At 41.9% G+C, this 18,396-nt stretch overlaps 2 protein-coding genes across 3 annotated transcripts; both read left to right on the plus strand.

Moving 5' to 3' along the window:
* Positions 1-73: 73 nt before the first annotated feature.
* Positions 74-14,994, plus strand: med14 (mediator complex subunit 14). 2 transcript variants are annotated; one of them, XM_011607078.2, is made up of 29 exons: positions 74-758; positions 1,254-1,280; positions 1,365-1,470; positions 1,558-1,731; positions 2,466-2,595; positions 2,710-2,838; positions 2,998-3,105; positions 3,294-3,426; positions 3,518-3,668; positions 3,749-3,860; positions 4,150-4,275; positions 4,410-4,488; positions 4,723-4,882; positions 5,001-5,210; positions 5,842-5,976; positions 6,083-6,159; positions 6,246-6,406; positions 6,588-6,734; positions 8,054-8,298; positions 9,003-9,272; positions 9,404-9,653; positions 10,075-10,197; positions 10,373-10,552; positions 11,149-11,387; positions 11,461-11,640; positions 11,815-11,922; positions 12,137-12,262; positions 13,992-14,181; positions 14,264-14,994. In XM_011607078.2, the coding sequence occupies exons 1-29, from the start codon at positions 583-585 to the stop codon at positions 14,335-14,337; spliced, it is 4,326 nt and encodes a 1,441-aa protein (XP_011605380.2). In that variant the 5' UTR covers positions 74-582; the 3' UTR covers positions 14,338-14,994. The 2 variants fall into 2 exon arrangements, with proteins under 2 accessions (XP_011605380.2, XP_011605386.2); XM_011607084.2 differs by lacking the exon at positions 10,075-10,197.
* Positions 14,995-15,557: 563 nt separating this feature from the next.
* On the plus strand, positions 15,558-18,369 carry LOC105416900 (uncharacterized). Its single transcript, XM_011607065.2, has 8 exons — positions 15,558-15,856; positions 16,090-16,208; positions 16,903-16,963; positions 17,055-17,122; positions 17,236-17,338; positions 17,476-17,594; positions 17,682-17,827; positions 17,908-18,369. Exons 1-8 carry the CDS (start codon positions 15,796-15,798, stop codon positions 18,014-18,016), a joined length of 786 nt encoding a protein of 261 aa, XP_011605367.1. The 5' UTR covers positions 15,558-15,795; the 3' UTR covers positions 18,017-18,369.
* The last annotated feature ends 27 nt before the right edge of the window (positions 18,370-18,396 follow it).

Here is an 18,396-nt window from a genome sequence, read left to right on the forward strand (position 1 = left end):
GGGAAGTGACGCTCCTCCCAGTTCAGGGACTGGTCAGAAACCAGTAACGTCATTGTCAAATGACCAAATTGATCCTTATTTCATGTTTAAGCGTTCGGTATTTTAATCCGTGCCCATTGCCAAAATAAAGAGCGTTTTGTTGTTATTCATTTATAGATTTACGTGTCAGTCAGCGTATTGATTACTGCAAGAAATTAACATTATTAGGTCATTTAATACAGCCAAGCTTTACTATTGGAGTAATACGCGTTTAGCATCACACCCAGGCCCACTGGTGCCCTCAAACGTGGAGCGCCTCCTCGAAGATCCGGTCCGGGTTTTCCTTCCCACCAGGCGGCCCGGGTCCCTTGCAAAGATGGCGGTCGCGGGCTTGTGAGCCTTTCCCGTAACCACTTTCGCAAATTGGTGTATTTTCTAATTCCGCGACATCTTGGAGAAATCGAGTGTCTTCCGAGGAACCACGATGCTGTGGTAGGCCGCTTAAATCGCGGTTCCACGGGACTCGGGCTCCTACAACAGCAGGTTTCAGCTGCAGCCTTAGATGCGCGTCGCCGTAGCGAACTCCTCCATCGTCTTTGTAAAATGGCTCCAGTGCAGATCGGGACTGATGGGCAGCTCGTCCCGCTTGGAGGTCCCGTTCTTTCGGGCCCACAGCCTCCGCCGACGGGTGGAGGGGCCACCCAGGGGGTCCGATTAAGCCTGCTGATTGAATTTCTCCTCCAGAGGACCTACCATGAAATTACGCTCCTGGCAGAACTGTAAGTAGCAACAGGACGTTTAGGCCTCAGTGCTAATCAGTGTGCTAATTAACCATGATGACCTGCAGAGGCTTCCTAGACTCATTAAATAAATGCCATGCGATAATCACACATCATTCAATAAACCGATTGCGGCCTTTGTACAGTCTTGTATTCCTTCTTGGCTTACATGAACTAGGAGAAAGTAGCCGACCATCGGTGACGGTGTCACAGGACGCTACAGTAAATAGTCCCAGTAAGATGCTGAAACCAGTACAGCCCCAGTACAAAACCACAGCAGGACCTTCACCAGCACTTAGTTGCTGTTTTTATCTCCTTTACAGGCGGATAAAAACAGGCTACTGTGAAGAACCTGCATTAAAACTGCTGACACATGGAAGCTAATATCACATGTGGCCGTGTCAAAGATGAAGACACTGACCAAAACTTTACCTGCATTGTTGTTTTTATGTCTTTTATTGATTTCTCCTTCTTTTCTGTTTGTTCATTCATTAGTCTGCCCAGGAAAACTGACATGGAGAGGTACGTTTCTCAATTTCACCAAGTCACCGATTCATTATTTGCTAACATTGTGGAGCAGATATTAAACCTTTGAATTGGTTTCAGGAAAATTGAGATCGTCCAGTTTGCGAGTCGCACAAGGCAGCTGTTTGTGCGTCTTCTGGCCTTGGTGAAATGGGCGAGCAATGCCGGGAAGGTGGAGAAATGTGCGGTATGTCAAAATGAGAGACATGTAAATTGTCAAATCTGTCAGATGTTGTCGATTCACTTTTACCCTCCATCGTATCCATCGTAACAGATGATTTCCAGCTTCCTGGATCAACAGACGATCTTGTTTGTGGACACGGCTGACAGGCTCGCCTCTCTGGCCAGAGATGCACTCGTCCATGCTCGCCTGCCCAGCTTCGCCATTCCCTTTGCAATCGATGTCCTGACAACAGGATCGTACCCGCGCTTGCCCACGTGTATACGAGTAAGTCCCTGATTGCAGATGGTCACCAGATGCCACCGCGTCTGCTGTGGATTTGTTTCGCGGCAGATTTAAGCATCTGACAAGCAGAGCATTTGTTATTTTGTTCCTTTTTACTTGACAGTTGTATTTTCCTCATGCGCCATTTGTAACTAATGAACACATTTTTACTGTCACATCATCTGATGTTATAGTGTGGATTGGGAAAAACAGTCCCGATTTGAAAATGTCCTCGATAAATTCAATTGTGCCTAGTCATTGCTGAGGGAACGCACAGATTAATGTCCCCAGGAGGACGTATCCATTTATCCAGGCGCTGTACCAGATCTTGAAGCCCCTGAGTAGTGCGTCTGGCATCAGCAGGGTCGTTAGTGAAATGAAAACATCATCCATCTTTGTGCACATAGTAATGTTCACTCATCACATCAAGCGGAGAGGCAGGTTTTTGTGTTTCTCCCACATCACTCCGCTGACGTGCTCCTTCTCTTGTCTGCTGCCCATTATACACTTTTTTCTTTTTCTTTGCTTATTTTAAATTCATTTTGTTAACTTTGTCCAGATGATTTGAGCTGCTTAAAGTGGAGGTGTTATTCATAGAAAAGCTGTAATTCCTCATTAGGTTTTCATTGGTGTTACTTTCATATTGTTGATTTGAACTTAATTGCAGGGAAAATGATAAAAAAAAGTATATTTAGCCACCGGTGGAGCTAACTGTATCTCTTGGTTCGTTTGTATAGGATAAGATCATACCACCCGATCCTATCACCAAATCTGAGAAGCAGACCACCCTAAACCAGCTTAATCAGATCCTACGACACCGTCTTGTCACCACAGACTTGCCACCTCAGTTGGCCAATCTCACTGTTGGTAAGCATAATGTTTGGTAGTGAGTCTCACGGTGAGGTTGGCTCTGTTGGCTCTGTTGGCTCCGTTTCAGTTGTGTTGCATTAAAAAGGTCTTTATTTTTCTACATTTATGCAGCTAACGGCCGTGTAAAGTTTCGCGTGGAGGGAGAGTTTGAGGCTACTTTGACTGTGATGGGGGATGATCCTGATATTCCTTGGAGGCTGTTGAAGTTGGACATCCTTGTGGAGGACAAAGAGACTGGAGGTGAGGTGTATCTTTGGTCTTGGTTGGACAGCTCAGTGTTTATCATAAAGCATTGGTTCAACTTGACTGCTTATATTTGTCTCCTTTAATACCAATTGGTTCATCTGCCACTTGTCTCATACACTTTTATTTCCTGTGTACCTCTCTCATTTTCGGCAGATGGTAGAGCCTTGGTCCACAGTTTGCAGGTGAATTTTATCCATGAGTTGGTCCAGGCACGGCTCTGTGCAGATGAAAAACCTCTACAGGACATGTACACCTGTTTGCGTATCCTTACAGTCCGCATCACCTTGCACAAACCTGTAATTTATTCTCTCTTTGGTGTGAACTGCAGTAATCCTAAAGTGAACATGATGGGAAATGTACAGTTTGGAAGGTCAAGAAGAAAAAAACTGCAGAACCTGACTGTTTTTGACTGTCTCATATGTTCTCTTCCTTGACTGTGTTTTTGCCAGACTCTTTCTGTCTGTCACTTCAACTGGAAGTGCTTCACTCTCAGACATTAATGCTGATTAGAGAGCGATGGGGAGACCTGGTGCAGGAAGAGAGATATGTCCCTGCCAAATACCTGACACTGTCTGTTTGGAAGTATGCTCGCCTTCCTCGAACAAACACACTGAGGAATGAATGCTCAAAATCACGCAACCTATTTTAAATGTCCTTTTCTTGTATTCTTTAGCCAGCAGGTTTTAGGCAGAAAAACAGGCACAGCATCTGTATATAAAGTCACTATCAAGATCGATGAAAGTGATGGATCAAAACCACTGCAGATCTCTCATGAGCCTCCTCTCCCGTCTTGTGACTCTAAATTAATAGAGAGGGCAATGAAGGTAAGGATGCTGGCCTAAAATGTTTTTCATGATTTACCATCAAAATAAACTCATTTCTTTTTTCTCTCTCGCATATTTAGATCGATCATCTGTCGGTAGAAAAGCTTCTGATTGACAGTGTTCATGCACGGTCCCATCAAAAGCTACAAGAGCTGAAAGCCATTCTGAAAGCCAACAATCCCAGCGACAATGGTGCGTGTTTAACTTCTCATTATACAGAATCTTTCAAATTTTAGGAGCACGTTTTTGTTACATTTTCACATGTTTTCAGTTCCACAGATGTGCACTAACCAATGTAAATATCCAGCTATCGATACCAATTAGTAGATGAAAACGAGTTAATATTTAGTGGCAGTGATGAAAAGTGACACTGAAAGTTTGATTTTTATTCTGAAATTGTGCTGATTTGTGCTGCTCTGATGGTAACTTGGTGTCTGTAGTTGTAGCTACAGTACTGCTTACACTGGTATGTTTATTTCAGCATTCATAGAGACGGCTTTACCCACACTCATCATTCCCATACTTGAACCCTGTGGCCGCTCAGAGTGTTTACACATTTTTGTAGACCTGCACTCTGGCATGTTTCAACCTATGCTGTACGGATTAGGTATGGACAAATGATTCTCTTTTTTCCTTTTCTGTCATATTTTCCTTGTTTAGCCACTAAAATATCTTGATTTAGAAATGCAAACGGCAGTTTGTATGCGTGTTCTCTAGCAATAAACTGGTTTGTTTCCCTAGATCAGTCTATGCTGGATGACATTGAAAAGTCCATAAACGATAATATGAAACGCATCATTTCTTGGCTTCAACAGCTGAAGTAAGTATGATGTGTGATCATAGGCACTAGTGTAATGTTGTACTGTATTGTAAAGCCAAAGACAGTGGAGAAATATGAGCCATTTGCAGTCTGACACCTGCTTCCGTCATGTCACCTTGAATAATTGAAGTAGGTAATGATAGCTGTCAAACACTTGGCTCGGCCGAGCCCGCAGTGCTAGAGTTCTCTGACTTTACTGAGAGTAACAACAGGTCTTTCCTTTTCTCCGTCAAGGTTCTGGTTGGGGGAGCAGCGCTGTCGACAGTCTGTGAAACACCTTCCTACTGTGTGCACCAATGTCCTTCACTTGTCAAACTCGGCTTCTCACCCTGTTGACAGCCTGTCCAAACACAAACTCTTTGTTAAGCTAACTCGTCTACCACAGTACTACATTGTAAGTTTGTCAACATCGCTGAATATGGAGAAACTTCCTCTGGGGAAAAATGCTGCTCATTGCTGTGTCCTCCCTTTCTGTTTTTATATATTTTTTCTTTTTTTTCTGTTTTCTGTAGGCGGTGGAAATGTTTGAAATGCCCAACAGTCCCACAGCTCTGCAGTACAAGTACTCTTTCCTGTCTGTGTCTCAGTTGGAAGGAGAAGATGGCCCTTTATGTGCACAACTCCTGCAGCCATTTAAACCCAACCTAGAGCAACTCGCCCAAGACACCATAAAAGGGAAAGGAGCTCGACCAGGAACAAAGAGAAAAGCAGCAAGTGCTAAAGTACGTGTGACCAAGCATGTTTTCCGGCTTTGCTTGCCTTTGACCTGTTAGATATTAAGTGACATAAGACCCCATCAACAGTGACGTCTCGTCTCCTGATGGCAAAACCATATGTGCTTTTAATTTCTGTAAATAATATCAGCTGTTGCTATACAAGAACCGCTGATGTTCATCTCCAGTTAAACTAGGCAGATTAGACCTCTACATGTTGCACTAATCCTGCCACCTGTGCCGAAGAAGGGTCATTTTTTATGTCCATTAATGCTTTGACTCTATGAACACGGCTAGCCAGCATATACAACAATCCTGGTAGTTCCTGTTTTACCAGCATGAATCCAATTCTAGAATAACACAGAAACGTATCTTGATTAATTCTCCAAAGGATGTTCATACAAGTAAAGCATTTCAGTGCAAAGAGGCCTATAAAGTGTAGTATCATACCAAAATGTCATTTTGCTCATTTATTAAAGGCTGTGTTGATGCATTTTTGTTGACATTCTTGGAAAGTCATCTGTTTGTGGTGTTGAGCTGCCAACATTAAGAGGTGACTGCATTGCTACAATGTGTGTCACTTTAAGAATGTGAAAGCAGCAGCAATGAGAAATGTGAACATTTTATTACCGTCCTGTAGATATCTGGGGAACACGGGGACCCAGAGCCAAAGAAGCCAAAGCGGTCTGGAGAAATGTGTGCCTTCAACAAAGAACTGGCTCATGTAGTAGCAATGTGTGACACCAATATGCCTTTTATAGGCCTTAGGGTAGAGGTAAGATATGATGCTATGGAAGTGTGAATCATTATCGCCAACATTTAAGAAAGATTCAGAACACTTGGACACCTCATTTGCATGTCTCATTGTTTTCTTTGACCAGCTGGCAAACATGGAGATCCCAAACCAAGGAGTCCAAGTGGAAGGAGATGGCAGCAGTCATGCAATTTGTCTACTAAAGTAAGAGATTCAAGCAGAGATGCCTGAAATTAATATACGCATTCACAATGACTAATTGATAAAATGTGTAATGTTTCATCCTGCAGGATTCCTCCCTGTAAAAGTGTTGGAGAAGAAACAAGGAGAGCTTTGGAACGGTCTCTGCTGGACTGCACATTCCGATTGCAGGGCAGGAACAACCGAACCTGGGTGGCTGAACTCGTGCTGGCCAATTGCCCTCTAAACAGCACGCACAGCAAAGAGCAAGGTACACCCCCCCAAATTTATGAAAGAGAACAGTGTTGAAATTCTTTTTGCCATTATTATACAGCAGCTGTTTAATATTGATATCTCTTTTCTATTTAAAAATGGTTACACTGTATTTAAACATACTTGACTGGGGGGCTTGAATCTGCTATTTTTTTCTAAACAAAAAACTGCACCACCAGCCTCCACGCGGCACATCTACCTGACCTATGAAAACCCTCTGTCGGAGCCAGTTGGAGGAAGAAAGGTGGTGGAAATGTTCCTTAATGACTGGACTGCTATCAGTCAGCTCTACCAGTGCGTCCTCAATTTTTCTCGTACACTGCCAGGTAGGTGCACACAAAGAAAGCATTTCTTTTAATTCTTTTCGAAGCAAAACAAATGGTTTTGACATTGCCTCTGTGTTTCAAAAGTAAATATAAGCAATGATATTTGCAGTATATTAATAAGAAAGATGTAATGACATAAAAATATAGTCACCACTCAAGACTGTTTAACATTTTTACCTCCATCAATGGAGGAGCTACTCTGGAAAATAAGTTGAAATGTTATTGATTTAATGAGATTTTTAGGATATGTTGATAATCAACTAGACGACAGATGATTTAATTTTGGTGGTGTTGCGAATTCCAGAAGGACATGAAACACATTAGCTTTGATTTCTACTGCCTATAGAGGCTATAGGCCTTTGCCATCAAACCACGTGATCCAATGTTTCTACTGCCATGTTGGATGGAAATATGAGTAGTTAACCACAGCATTTCTGCTGCAAATAAGTCACATTATCCGATGGAATTAGCAATGTTATCTTCACCAGTGAGGGCAGCCAGTTCAGTGGAGAAGCCCTGAATCATTATATCACAAAAGTGTTGGAAATTTGTACTGCAGGAACCATATTTATCGCCAAATCCATGTTTACGGAGCTTCTAATCTGCGGCTGCACCTGTACTCTGTTGAAAGCAGATCATTCCTCTTGGTGCCTGGAAAATATAAATTTAAAAAAAGAGGGATAAATGTTTTGCTTTGGATAATATGCAAGATCACTGCAACAATGTTTGTATGCACCAAGTGAGCACCAATACCAGATAACTGACATGAGCCTTTTCCTAGTCTTTAATGTAACAGGTGATCAAATATACTTGGTACTTATACTTAGTGTAAAGAAGGAAGACTTTATTAATCAGTTTTTGGACATTTGGTACATATGAATTTCACTCGTCAAATTTAATCAGGTTAGCTAGCGTGAATCATACCATAGGATTTTAATCATAAGCATTTTAGTCAAAGTACACACAAAACATAAACTAAGGGTATCAAGACCAGAAAACCGCACAAGTAGTGAAGTACAAATGATATTTGGGGTAATATCAATAAAAAGTTCGCTACAGAGATTCACGATCCTTAAGGATGATCACAGAAATCCACCTATTCCTTCGGTCCAGAACAACACATCCCGCTCAAGAAATGATAATCATTGGACATTTTTCCATTTTCCACATTGCGGCATCCAAAAGCCAAGCATAGTTATGATCAATAAAAGCGACAGTTTTCTCATCGGCTGACCTCTTTCACCTTTCCATGTGATCAATATGTGGGACCAGTTTTGTTGGTCACAGACTAAACTTGTCTCTGGGCCCGTGTCCAACAGATATGCCATCATACCTGAGCCTGTTCTCAGAGGTGCGGTTATACAACTACCGTAAGCTGGTGTTGTGCTACGGTGCCACCAAAGGCAGTTCTGTCACCATCCAGTGGAACTCAAGCAGCCAGCGTTTCCACCTTGCCTTGGGCACAGTGGGCCCAAACTCTGGCTGTTCCAACTGCCACAATATCATCCTCCATCAGCTACAAGAGATGTTCAACAAGAATCCAAATGTGATGCAACTGCTGCAGGTACATTAACAGTGTAATGAAAATACAGCCACACTGTTTAACTACATACTGTAAATATATGCATACTATTGGTTTATGTTCTACTGGTTAATATGTGTATTTGTTCCCCAGTTCATTGAGTCCTGAGAACACAAATTGCAAATAATATTTTTACTCATGTGGTTCATGTTGAGAGGAACCATTAGAGTGCAAACATTTCCCACTATACCCTATATAGTGCACTCACTACTGTGTATGCCATTTTGTTGGAGTGTCTGAATGTTAAGTGAGGATCACCGAACAATTGATCCCCTCATCCTTTACAATCACATGTGATGAGATAAACATGACGCTAATTATTAATGAATTAATAAAATAAATGTTGACATAAAAGTCCAACAAACAACCAGTGAGCGGTTTATATTTATTAATTTAAAATAATTACTGGTACTCTACCCACGCTGATGTCAATCTGGTATTTAGTTATCTATTTTGGGACATATGATGCATTTAAAGCACCATGGCTAAGTGTCCAAAAGTGGAATTTCAGCTTATCAGTGAGTGTGTCGTAGTTCACTCAAGCCAAATCCCTGTGTAGTGAGTAGTGGAATGAGTGTGTGATTTCAGACACAGACCACTTTTCATTGCACTACACATCATTAACAAGTCAACTTCAATGTTCTGTGTAGTCCAGCTAAAGATTTACCATTTGCTGTCTCCTTCAGGTTCTTTACGATACACAGGCGCCACTAAATGCAATCAACAAGCTGCCAACAGTGCCCATGCTCGGTCTGACTCAGCGCACCAACACTGCCTACCAGTGCTTTTCCATCTTACCCCAGTCCGCCACACACATCCGCTTGGCCTTTCGCAATATGTACTGCATCGACATCTACTGTCGCAGTCGCGGTGTGGTAGCCATCAGAGACGGAGCCTACAGCCTTTTTGACAACACCAAGATTGTTGAGGGCTTCTATCCTGCTCCTGGGCTGAAGGTATGCCATTTGTATTTGTCGCTGTAGCGTATATAAAGTTCTTAATGAAAAAACCATAAATACCTTTGACTTGGCAGCTGAACCATCTGAAACAATATGCAACTTATGCACTTCTGCTTTGGTTTTTTTAGACATTCCTGACCATGTTTGTAGACAGTAATCAGGACGCAAGGAGACGCTCGGTCAATGAAGATGATAACCCCCCCTCGCCAGTGGGTGTCGACGTCACGGACACTCTGATGAATCAGTTACAAGCGCAACAGCAGCCACAGCCGATGAGAGCCACCGCAGGAGGCGTCTATCCTCCTCTGACTTCACCGCCACCAAATTACCACGCCAATGTGGCTCCCTCGCCATCCATGATGCCCACACAGTCACCAGGTATTGGCAAGCTTACTTCAGACTTTATAAATGTGAATGAATGATGTCCAGTATTGGCCTTGTCATCAATCCCAATCTTCCATACAGGGTTACAAAATGTTTTTTGTTTTTTTTATAGGTTCTTTTTGCTTTTTATTTCACACTGCTTACTGTGTATCAGCATTTTTACCTGTATCAATTCAGATCAGCTACTCACTCAGCAGGCTGTCCGTCCTGCTCCCAGGGGACAACGGCTTCACTCGTCCTGCTTTTCCTTCATTCCTTTTCATCTCATTCCACCAGCCAGAGGGTGCAGCCCTCCCGTCTTGCTTTAGCATGTGTGTGTCTGAGTGACGGAGTGGTGTGTGTGTGTTTCAAGAGATCTTGTCAACCTGAGAGTCTGATGAGCCTTTGGTGTGTGTCTGTGTGTACGCACATGCAGGAAATATCCATACCTCTGGCTCCCCTAGTGGAGTCCTGAGGGCACCCTCTCCTTTTGGGCCCACCCCATCTCCGTCTTCTCTGGGTATAGCCATGGGCCAGACCAGCTTTGCCAGTCCCCATGGTAAGCAGCAGGGTGGCTGTAATCGCCAAGCTGGTGGTCTATCTGGTCTGCTGGGCTGAACTGAACACCGATGCACATGATGACTATTCTTTGGTTACCTGTCCCACAGTGGTGTAGTCATGTGAGGGTTGGATGCATGGAACATTAATCAAATAGCACCTGTCCTTCATTCTAGGTACCGGGATGGACCCCAGTTCTCCATATGCCATGGTGTCTCCAAGCCACAGAGGTCAGTGGCCAGGCTCGCCACAGTTCTCAGGGCCTTCTCCTGGGGCAAGGATCCATAGCATGTCCCCTGGTAACCCATCACTACACTCACCCATCCCAGACCCTCATTCACCACGTGCAGGGACCAGTGAGTATTAATGTCAATTTACTAATACTATAAAACAGGACTGCAGCGTTTGTACTTAAGTTACTTTTTTACTGCTCAACTTTTATTCCACTAAATTTTGGAGGCAGATGTTTTTCCTTCTACCGATCTACTTAAGTTGAGTAATTGGCTCTTAACAAATATAATGCATCATTAGTTCACTATTGTTTAGTTGGAAACAATAGTGGGACTTGACGTGTTTATTACAACTAACAATTTCTGGGTACAAATTATAAATCCTGAGACTGTCAAATGATCGACAGTTTTTAAGCTGGGGTAAAGCTGGGGATCACTCATTATTCTTTAAAATTCCAAAATCTGCCCCATAATTCGATTTTCACTTTTCATTGTTGTGGGAATGGAAAGATAAATAATCAAAGACAGATATATATACATTTAGCCAGACATTCCACCAGAACTTGAAGCCTTAATCTGCTTCTGTTCTATTCAGTACCCAGTTTCTTTTGCCAAGTCAGATTTGTGTTAATTGGGTAATTCTCTCATTAATGAGATGGTTCTTAAAAATGTCACGGTATCTTTTTGTGATTGATGGAATATCTTTTTTTCCTTTGGTCTAGGTTCACAGATCATGCCTACCAGTATGCCTCCACCCCGAAAGCTACCTCAACGCCCCTGGGCTGCTTCCATTCCTACTATCCTTACCCACAATGCCTTGCATGTGCTGCTGCTTCCCTCACCCACTCCTTGCCTGGTGCCTGGACTGGCAGGAAGTTACCTGTGCTCGCCGCTCGAGCGTTTTTTAGGTTCGGTCATTATGAGAAGGCACTTGCAGAGAATCATCCAGCAGGAGGCTAACGTAAGAGCCTTTTAGAACATTTTAAAGATGCTGGTGTTTTGTTTCCCTCCTAATTCTGTCTACTTTTCTTTAGTTGTCCATTGTGAACTCAAATGAACCAGGGGTAATCATGTTCAAGACAGACATGCTCAAGTGCCGAGTGGCGCTCAACCCAAAGAACTACCAGACACTGCAGCTCAAGGTCACTCCAGAAAACACCGGTCCATGGTCTCAAGAGGAGCTTCAGGTGCTAGAAAAGTTCTTTGAGACACGGGTAAGTGACCCTATATGGACTAAAAACATTTTTATTTTCACACATGTGATATTATACTTAAAGATTTTTGGGTTTTGCTTGGAGTTCTACATTTTATCTAGTTTCAACTAAAGATAAATTCTTGTCCTCCAGTAAACATTGATCATTCCTTCCATAAATCTGTCTAACTTCTAGGTTGCTGGTCCTCCATTCAAGTACAATACCCTGAATGCTTTCACAAAGCTTCTGGGGGCACCTACCAACATCCTGAGGGACTGTGTGCGCATTATGAAGCTTGAACTGGTGTGTACCAGCTTATTTTACATACAAAATTACATGTATTGCATCACAACTGAAGAGTTGTAAAATGTAATTTATAACAGTCTACAAAACAATTGAAAATTGGTGTCTGTGCAGGTTTTTGTAACATAAAGATGAAGCTGAGGTTGTGTCATCATAAATCATATTTTGTGCTGTAAGTGTGTACATTAAACACAAACCTTTGTCGCTTCTGCAGTTCCCTGATCAGGCTGGACAGCTAAAATGGAATGTCCAATTCTGCCTCACTATTCCTCCCAGTGCTCCTCCAATTGCACCCCCAGGAACCATCGCTGTGGTTCTCAAGTCCAAGATGCTTTTCTTTGTAAGTATCCCCATTAGGAAAAAATGGTTCTTCGGTTGTAATTTTAAAGACATTGTGCATTGGGCCTTTGTTCTTTCCTTTTGGCTTCAACAGGGTTTTTAAATTGCAACTCTTTTAGTAATTTTATGCAAAATATCAGTTTCAGTATTGTTTTCATATGCCTCTTGAATTGTCCAATCACAAGTGGTTGCAAGTGTTTATAATAACCACTTTCAGATGTGTCTGGTTATAGCTGACCACATCCTCCTGGTAGTGAGCATACAAATATGGACCACATGAAAACGAGCAAAAATTGGCTTTATCCACCATTCCAAAACCAAACCATTAGCCAGTGATACATAGTCAAGCTTGATCTGATGTTCTCTTCATACCTGAGGGTTATGTGGCAATAGCAGCTACAGTTCATGACCAGTGTTGGGCAAATGGCTTACAAAGGTAAGCAAGGCATTGCTATATTTTGGTCAAATTACTATTGCTGAGTCTGGTAAGGCATCACAATCTAAGCTGTCACACAGGCGGGAGTCTTGGTGCTGCAGAAAGAGGTGGCGCGTTGCTGATGGATCTACGTTTCATTCATCGAGTTTGTCTGCCTCCATCTGTTGCTCATTTTGTACTCGAGGTCTAGCCTCGGTGAAAGGATTGCTGATGAGTCAGCCGATTACAGACTATGATCCCATTTAGAGAATCGAGGCACTTGGAGAGAGATCTGAGTTATCTTCCTTTCATGGAGGCTGTTGGACATAAAACAAGTCGTATCCCCACATATTGTGAGATAATGCAAGGTTGCATAAAATAGTAGGTGGGGTTTGATCAAAACCTTTGATCGGCCCCTCTGATCTTTGGAAGATTAAAGGCCAAGGTCCCTCCGGAATTGGAACCTCACCAAAATTGAATAAACTTTTTCTTGGTCCATTATTAACGTTTCTTGAAAATTCAAATCACTATTTTTTTTGTTGTGTTGCTAACATGCCAACTCACATTAACCTCAGTGGTGGAGGAAATAAGAACGTCCCAGTAAGGTGCATTTGTTGAGCTGGTGGAAGAGCAAGGGAATTATCTACAGCTAAAAGTAGCTGCTGTGAAACGAGCAGCCTCTCGCTTTTGTCCAGTCTATTCAGCAGCTTTTCATTTATTTGTACTTCACATTTTTACTAGTCGCTGCTGTACAGTAAAAGCAATGAAACATCAACAGGGAGCGGAGCTCAACACAAGCACTGATGTTGCTTTCCTCATATTTTAAAGTAGAGAAACACCAGATAAATGAGGATTATTTGACATGGCAAAATATTGCATACCTTGACTTTGGAATGCCATATACCCAGTGATTATTGTTGTGGAAGTAGCTGAAAAGTAATAAGTGACTTATAATTTTAGACAGGGGGTAATATGGTGAAGTAACTTATTATCAAATGCAAGTAATATAAAGTAATATGAAATATAGTCCATTATGGAAGTGACTTGCCCAACACTGTTCATGACATATTTATAATATCCAGTCTTTAGTTCTTCACTAGCTGAACTTCATGCAGTTGAAAAGATTAATTTGGCAGATAAAAATATTGCAATTTGTTGTCTTTAGAAACTCACCCTTGTTTTAGCTCCCTATCAATCCACTCATGTGACAGTTGATAGGTGCCTCAGCTTATTGATAATATCTGAGAAGGCCAGTTTGTTAAATACTTCACATTATTGCCTGAGTCGTCATAACCCTGATTCTCCATGTTTGCAGTTACAACTGACCCAGCGGCTCCCAGTTCCCCAGGACCCAGTAAGCATCATTGTCCCCATTGTGTACGACATGGCTACAGGCCTCACGCAGCAGGCTGACATTCCCAGACAGCACAGTTCGTCTGGGGCTGCAGCGCTCATGGTCTCTAATATCCTCAAGAGGTTCAATGAACTGCATCCGGCCAGACAGGGTGAGTCTAGCGGGCCGTGCAGGCTTACAATACGAATACAGATGGATCTGTGAACACTGACCATTTTCTCTTTTCTTTTCAGGTGAATGTACAATATTTGCTTCTGTTCACGAGTTGATGGCCAACCTCACTTTGCCCCCCTGCACTCGTCAGTAGACTTACCAGTCCAGAACTAGTACCTGACCTCAGATGGACTCCTTTTGTGCCCCAGAATTCAGCCTATTCCTCATCTCATTTATAAAATTTGTCCTATGAACGGTGTTCCCAACATATCGAAAGCACGCCTACAGCCACCAGACCTTGTAAATAATTGTTTTCTAAGAGTCAAATGTACACTTTTGGACTGCAGTTTTAATTCCTGCTAAGATCAGGATTTGTTAGTATATTTTTGCTGTGGGGTGGCAACTGATGCGAATGGATTTATATATTTTTCCCTAGGTGCACTTGTAAACGGCATTATCTTGTCAACTTGAGGTTGTTTACAAGATGTGTACATTGTTATATATTTGAGCGTTGAAAATAATCTTTTGTGAGGATTGTCTCTGTTCCTTTCTTTGTCTCCCCCCTTTTATAACACCAGACTATTACAAAAGAACTAAGAGATATGTTAAACACTATTTAAATGTCTTTTGCATTCATTTTCTCTGCTTTTTCTATTACAAACTTTCACTTGGCTCAATGAAAAACTGTGACAGACTTTATAAGCCTGCTTTATTTTTATGGATGTTTTCCTGTCCTTAATGAAGGATTTTTACCATGTCTTCTGACTGCTATTTAATAAACCAAGCCCAGAGTTGGTTTTTGATCTTCCAATGGGATGTACAAATTTGCACAAAGTTAAAATCTTAGTGCTTTTTAAACAGAAGGGCACTGAAACATGGGAAAACCTCAGCTCATAGTATGTTTGAATGATGCTGAACTATAAAGGAGCTGTATAAATTTAAACATTATGCAGTAATAATGAGCCTAAAGGGTGGGATTTCATTCTTAGGATTACCTATTATCCCAACCACGATTTCCACATTGGATGACACAAATAGAAATCACAAGAAAGTACATCAGAACCAAAAAGGCTTTATAAAATGCATCAGAAAATCGAGATCCTGGGAAAAGTGTCTGGATGTGTTTGTTGCAATGACTTTAGTCGGGGTAGAACCTGAAGAGACCCTCGGTGGTCTGTCGGCACATGACATCATTTGGAATGGCTCGTTCTCAGTCACTCGAGGTGTGTTCAAGTGTACAAACCACCGCTCCGCTAACCGGCTGCTGTCGAATGCGCTATTCTCTCTTATCACCGCACGAAAAACTCGATACCTGAAAAAATACACATAATACATGCTTATGTTTTTACCTTATGGGGGAGCATCGTCAATAAGAAAACGACCAACTACGGTGAAAAATGAAATGACGTCGTTTTAGATTCTATTCACCGCGCCTGCACATTTGACACTTGAACACACCCCGTTCCGGTAGGCAGATGGACTACAGTGAAATAAACAAATGGAACCGTTTTTCCTTACCTACACAAGGCCTGTGGTTTTATTTTAAATTAGTATCATTTTTTTATTAGCTCAGCTAACATCACCGACCAAAACCAGCAGTTTCAAGACAGTCATGGCCGTGAACACATCAGAACCGATCTGTCAACCGTGCGCGTACCATCAGGTATTCAAAGGTAAGTTCCAGCAGCACCCACTTGTTCATGATTCGGACTGTCCTGTAAGATTTTAGTCCATTCGAGTCACTTAAAACAATGACTGGCCGCTCCCATTTAGGCTGTGATGTCTATTGTTTGTGGACATGACGCCGCGGTGGGTTTTCCCGTGGCCTGTTAAGATTGAGAGAAACGCTGGGTGGTTCTGTGATGAAGGACCTACAGTTCTGACCTCCAGATCTTTGTGTGTCCAGTGGAGTTACAGTTGAAGAGACCGCTTATGCCTGTCCATCTGAGTCCAGAGCAGGTGGGCTTGGAGATGCTGTGTCTCTGTGGGCAACTGGACCTCCTCATCAGGGCACAGATGCAGCAGGTAGATGCATCACTTGCATCAGTCGGTGCGGATGTAGTAGTTTTAGGGAGCCACCCTGGCCCTATGTTCTGTGTATTAAATATGGTAGTGAATATATAAGCTGATGTGGATTTTTTTTTTCTTTTTCCAAAAATAAAAATGCAAAAGGTAATCTAATTTCCAGTGTTAAGATTTGTCTTCTTTGCAGCAGATACCAGGCAGAGGCGCCTGTGTAAAAGATTATATTGAACAAAAGCAATGGCAATATTTTAACTCGACAATATGGCTTTATTCCACCCTTTTCACTTGAACACATGTTAATACCCATTCCAAGTATGCTCTGGCCATTCTCTGCATATTGAGGTACTGGGCATTAAAGGTGGTGTCCATGGAAGTTTAGAAATTAGACATTTGTGTTTGGTATATAATGCAGCTTCGGAACAAAAACGTGCTGGAATGCTGTTTCCAATGGACTGCTTCTTACCTTTCAATCACCCCTTTCAACATTATCAACATGTCGGGGAAAAGGTGACCATAACTATTTTTCCTAGGTTCCAAACAGACAGCAACAGAAACAACAACATTTTACCATGTACATATAAAGTATAAATATGCAGTGTCTTCAAGTTAAATTAAAAAAATAAATAAAAAATAAAAAACCATGGTTTTTATCTGGGTGCATTCTGTTTCTTCAGTCATCGTTTCTATATTGCAGTTCCAGGAGCAGTTAGGACAAGGCTGTAGCCCAGAGGAGTCGGACACTTTCCAGGCTCAAGGTTGGTTGGACTACCTATAAAAATGTGTTATTTGACTTGGTGGCACCTTGTTTTGAATAAATGCTGTATCTTTGCATTTTTCATTCTCAAGGGTCAGAAATTCTTGACCGGATGTTGCAGTGCCTTGAACATTTACCAAAGCCAATGCCTGAGCTAGAGGTGATCATTTCATGATCATCAAATTTACCCCAGAATAAAAGAACAGTCCTATGACTCAGAAGGACTCTGATTGATGGCATCTGCTGGATGAGAACTCTTGTGTGTTTCCTCAGGACTACCTTGATATCGTGGGCTTATCAGCAATGTTTCCTCGTGTAGAGGTTTTCCTTATTCAAGGCAGCCCCGTTGACATGCTGGAGAGGCCACCAATGGATGGTAACATTAAGACTGTCACAATTCAGATAAAGACCCTTTATTAGGGCTACAGTTACACTGTTCCATAAAATGAAAAAGCCAGTACACACTTAGGTTTACATCGGCACCTTTATCCTAACCACATGCTTCTTGTGTAGATTATTTACTCCATGTTGCCAAACTAAACCAACTCCTGGTGCTGAGTCAGCAACTAGAGGAAGATATCAGACACCTCGGAAGTCATAAATACATCGCTCACCAGCTCTCTGTTATTTATGCAAGTAGTACCAACCTTTAAACTGCTCTGCATTGATATTTATGCCTTTAATCCACTGAAAACAATGTTTTTGTTTGCTTTGTGCAGCAAGTCATTTGCACCTTCAGAGGAAGTCATGCGCTCTCTGAAATAAAGAAAGATATCGAAGCCAACTTCAAGCAAATGAAACAGTGTTTGTCCACAGATGAAGGTTCCAAGCACGAACCTCAGCTGGCTGCTCAGTACACCACATGGTGAGTTGTGACGCATCGTGTTGCCGGAAATGTTCATGCGCCAGGAAGAACATAACAAAGCGGTGCCATTCTCTTTGTAGGATTTTACAGATAACACAAAGTTTGACGTCGATGGTGTTGTCCTTACCGGAGGAGCTGACAGATGAACTTCATCAAGCCGTTACATTTGTGTCACAACTTTTGTCCTGATGCAGGCTACAAGATCCTCTCTCTGATTTGTGTGGATGATGTGAACAAACACATGTTGACTGACTGTGAGATGGTGAAATACTTGATCATGTGAACTAACTGGTGGGGCCACATTTTTCCCCCTCCTTGTTTTTATTATGTGCTGAAAAGAACAATCATGGGTGGTAAAAATAAAACGTATGTTTTTATATTCTGTCTGAATGCAACATAAGTTAATCCATATGACTCTGTTTGAAGGTAAAACTGTTGAATCATTTAGTGTGCTTAATTAGCTAAGTGTTACAACTTAGCTAATTAAGTTAACAAAATAAATCTTTTTTTTTACATAAAGTGGAATAATAAAATTGATTGATATTGAGAAAAGGCTTTTCAGACATTTT

The sequence above is a fragment of the Takifugu rubripes genome, chromosome 1 (genome assembly GCF_901000725.2).
Source record: "Takifugu rubripes chromosome 1, fTakRub1.2, whole genome shotgun sequence".
Classification (NCBI taxonomy): Eukaryota; Metazoa; Chordata; class Actinopteri; order Tetraodontiformes; family Tetraodontidae; genus Takifugu; species Takifugu rubripes.

What these genes read in the sequence shown, in the direction of transcription:
- med14 (XM_011607078.2), top strand. Translation starts at nt 583, where the DNA reads ATGGCTCCAGTGCAGATCGGGACTGATGGGCAGCTCGTCCCGCTTGGA. An exon ending in TCTTGGCTTCAACAGCTGAA is followed by an intron (nt 4,489 to 4,722) that starts GTAAGTATGATG and finishes TTCTCCGTCAAG; the next exon opens with GTTCTGGTTGGGGGAGCAGC. An exon ending in GAAAAGCAGCAAGTGCTAAA is followed by an intron (nt 5,211 to 5,841) that starts GTACGTGTGACC and finishes ACCGTCCTGTAG; the next exon opens with ATATCTGGGGAACACGGGGA.
- LOC105416900 (XM_011607065.2), top strand. Translation starts at nt 15,796, where the DNA reads ATGGCCGTGAACACATCAGAACCGATCTGTCAACCGTGCGCGTACCAT. An exon ending in GGACACTTTCCAGGCTCAAG is followed by an intron (nt 16,964 to 17,054) that starts GTTGGTTGGACT and finishes TTCATTCTCAAG; the next exon opens with GGTCAGAAATTCTTGACCGG. An exon ending in GCTGCTCAGTACACCACATG is followed by an intron (nt 17,828 to 17,907) that starts GTGAGTTGTGAC and finishes TTCTCTTTGTAG; the next exon opens with GATTTTACAGATAACACAAA.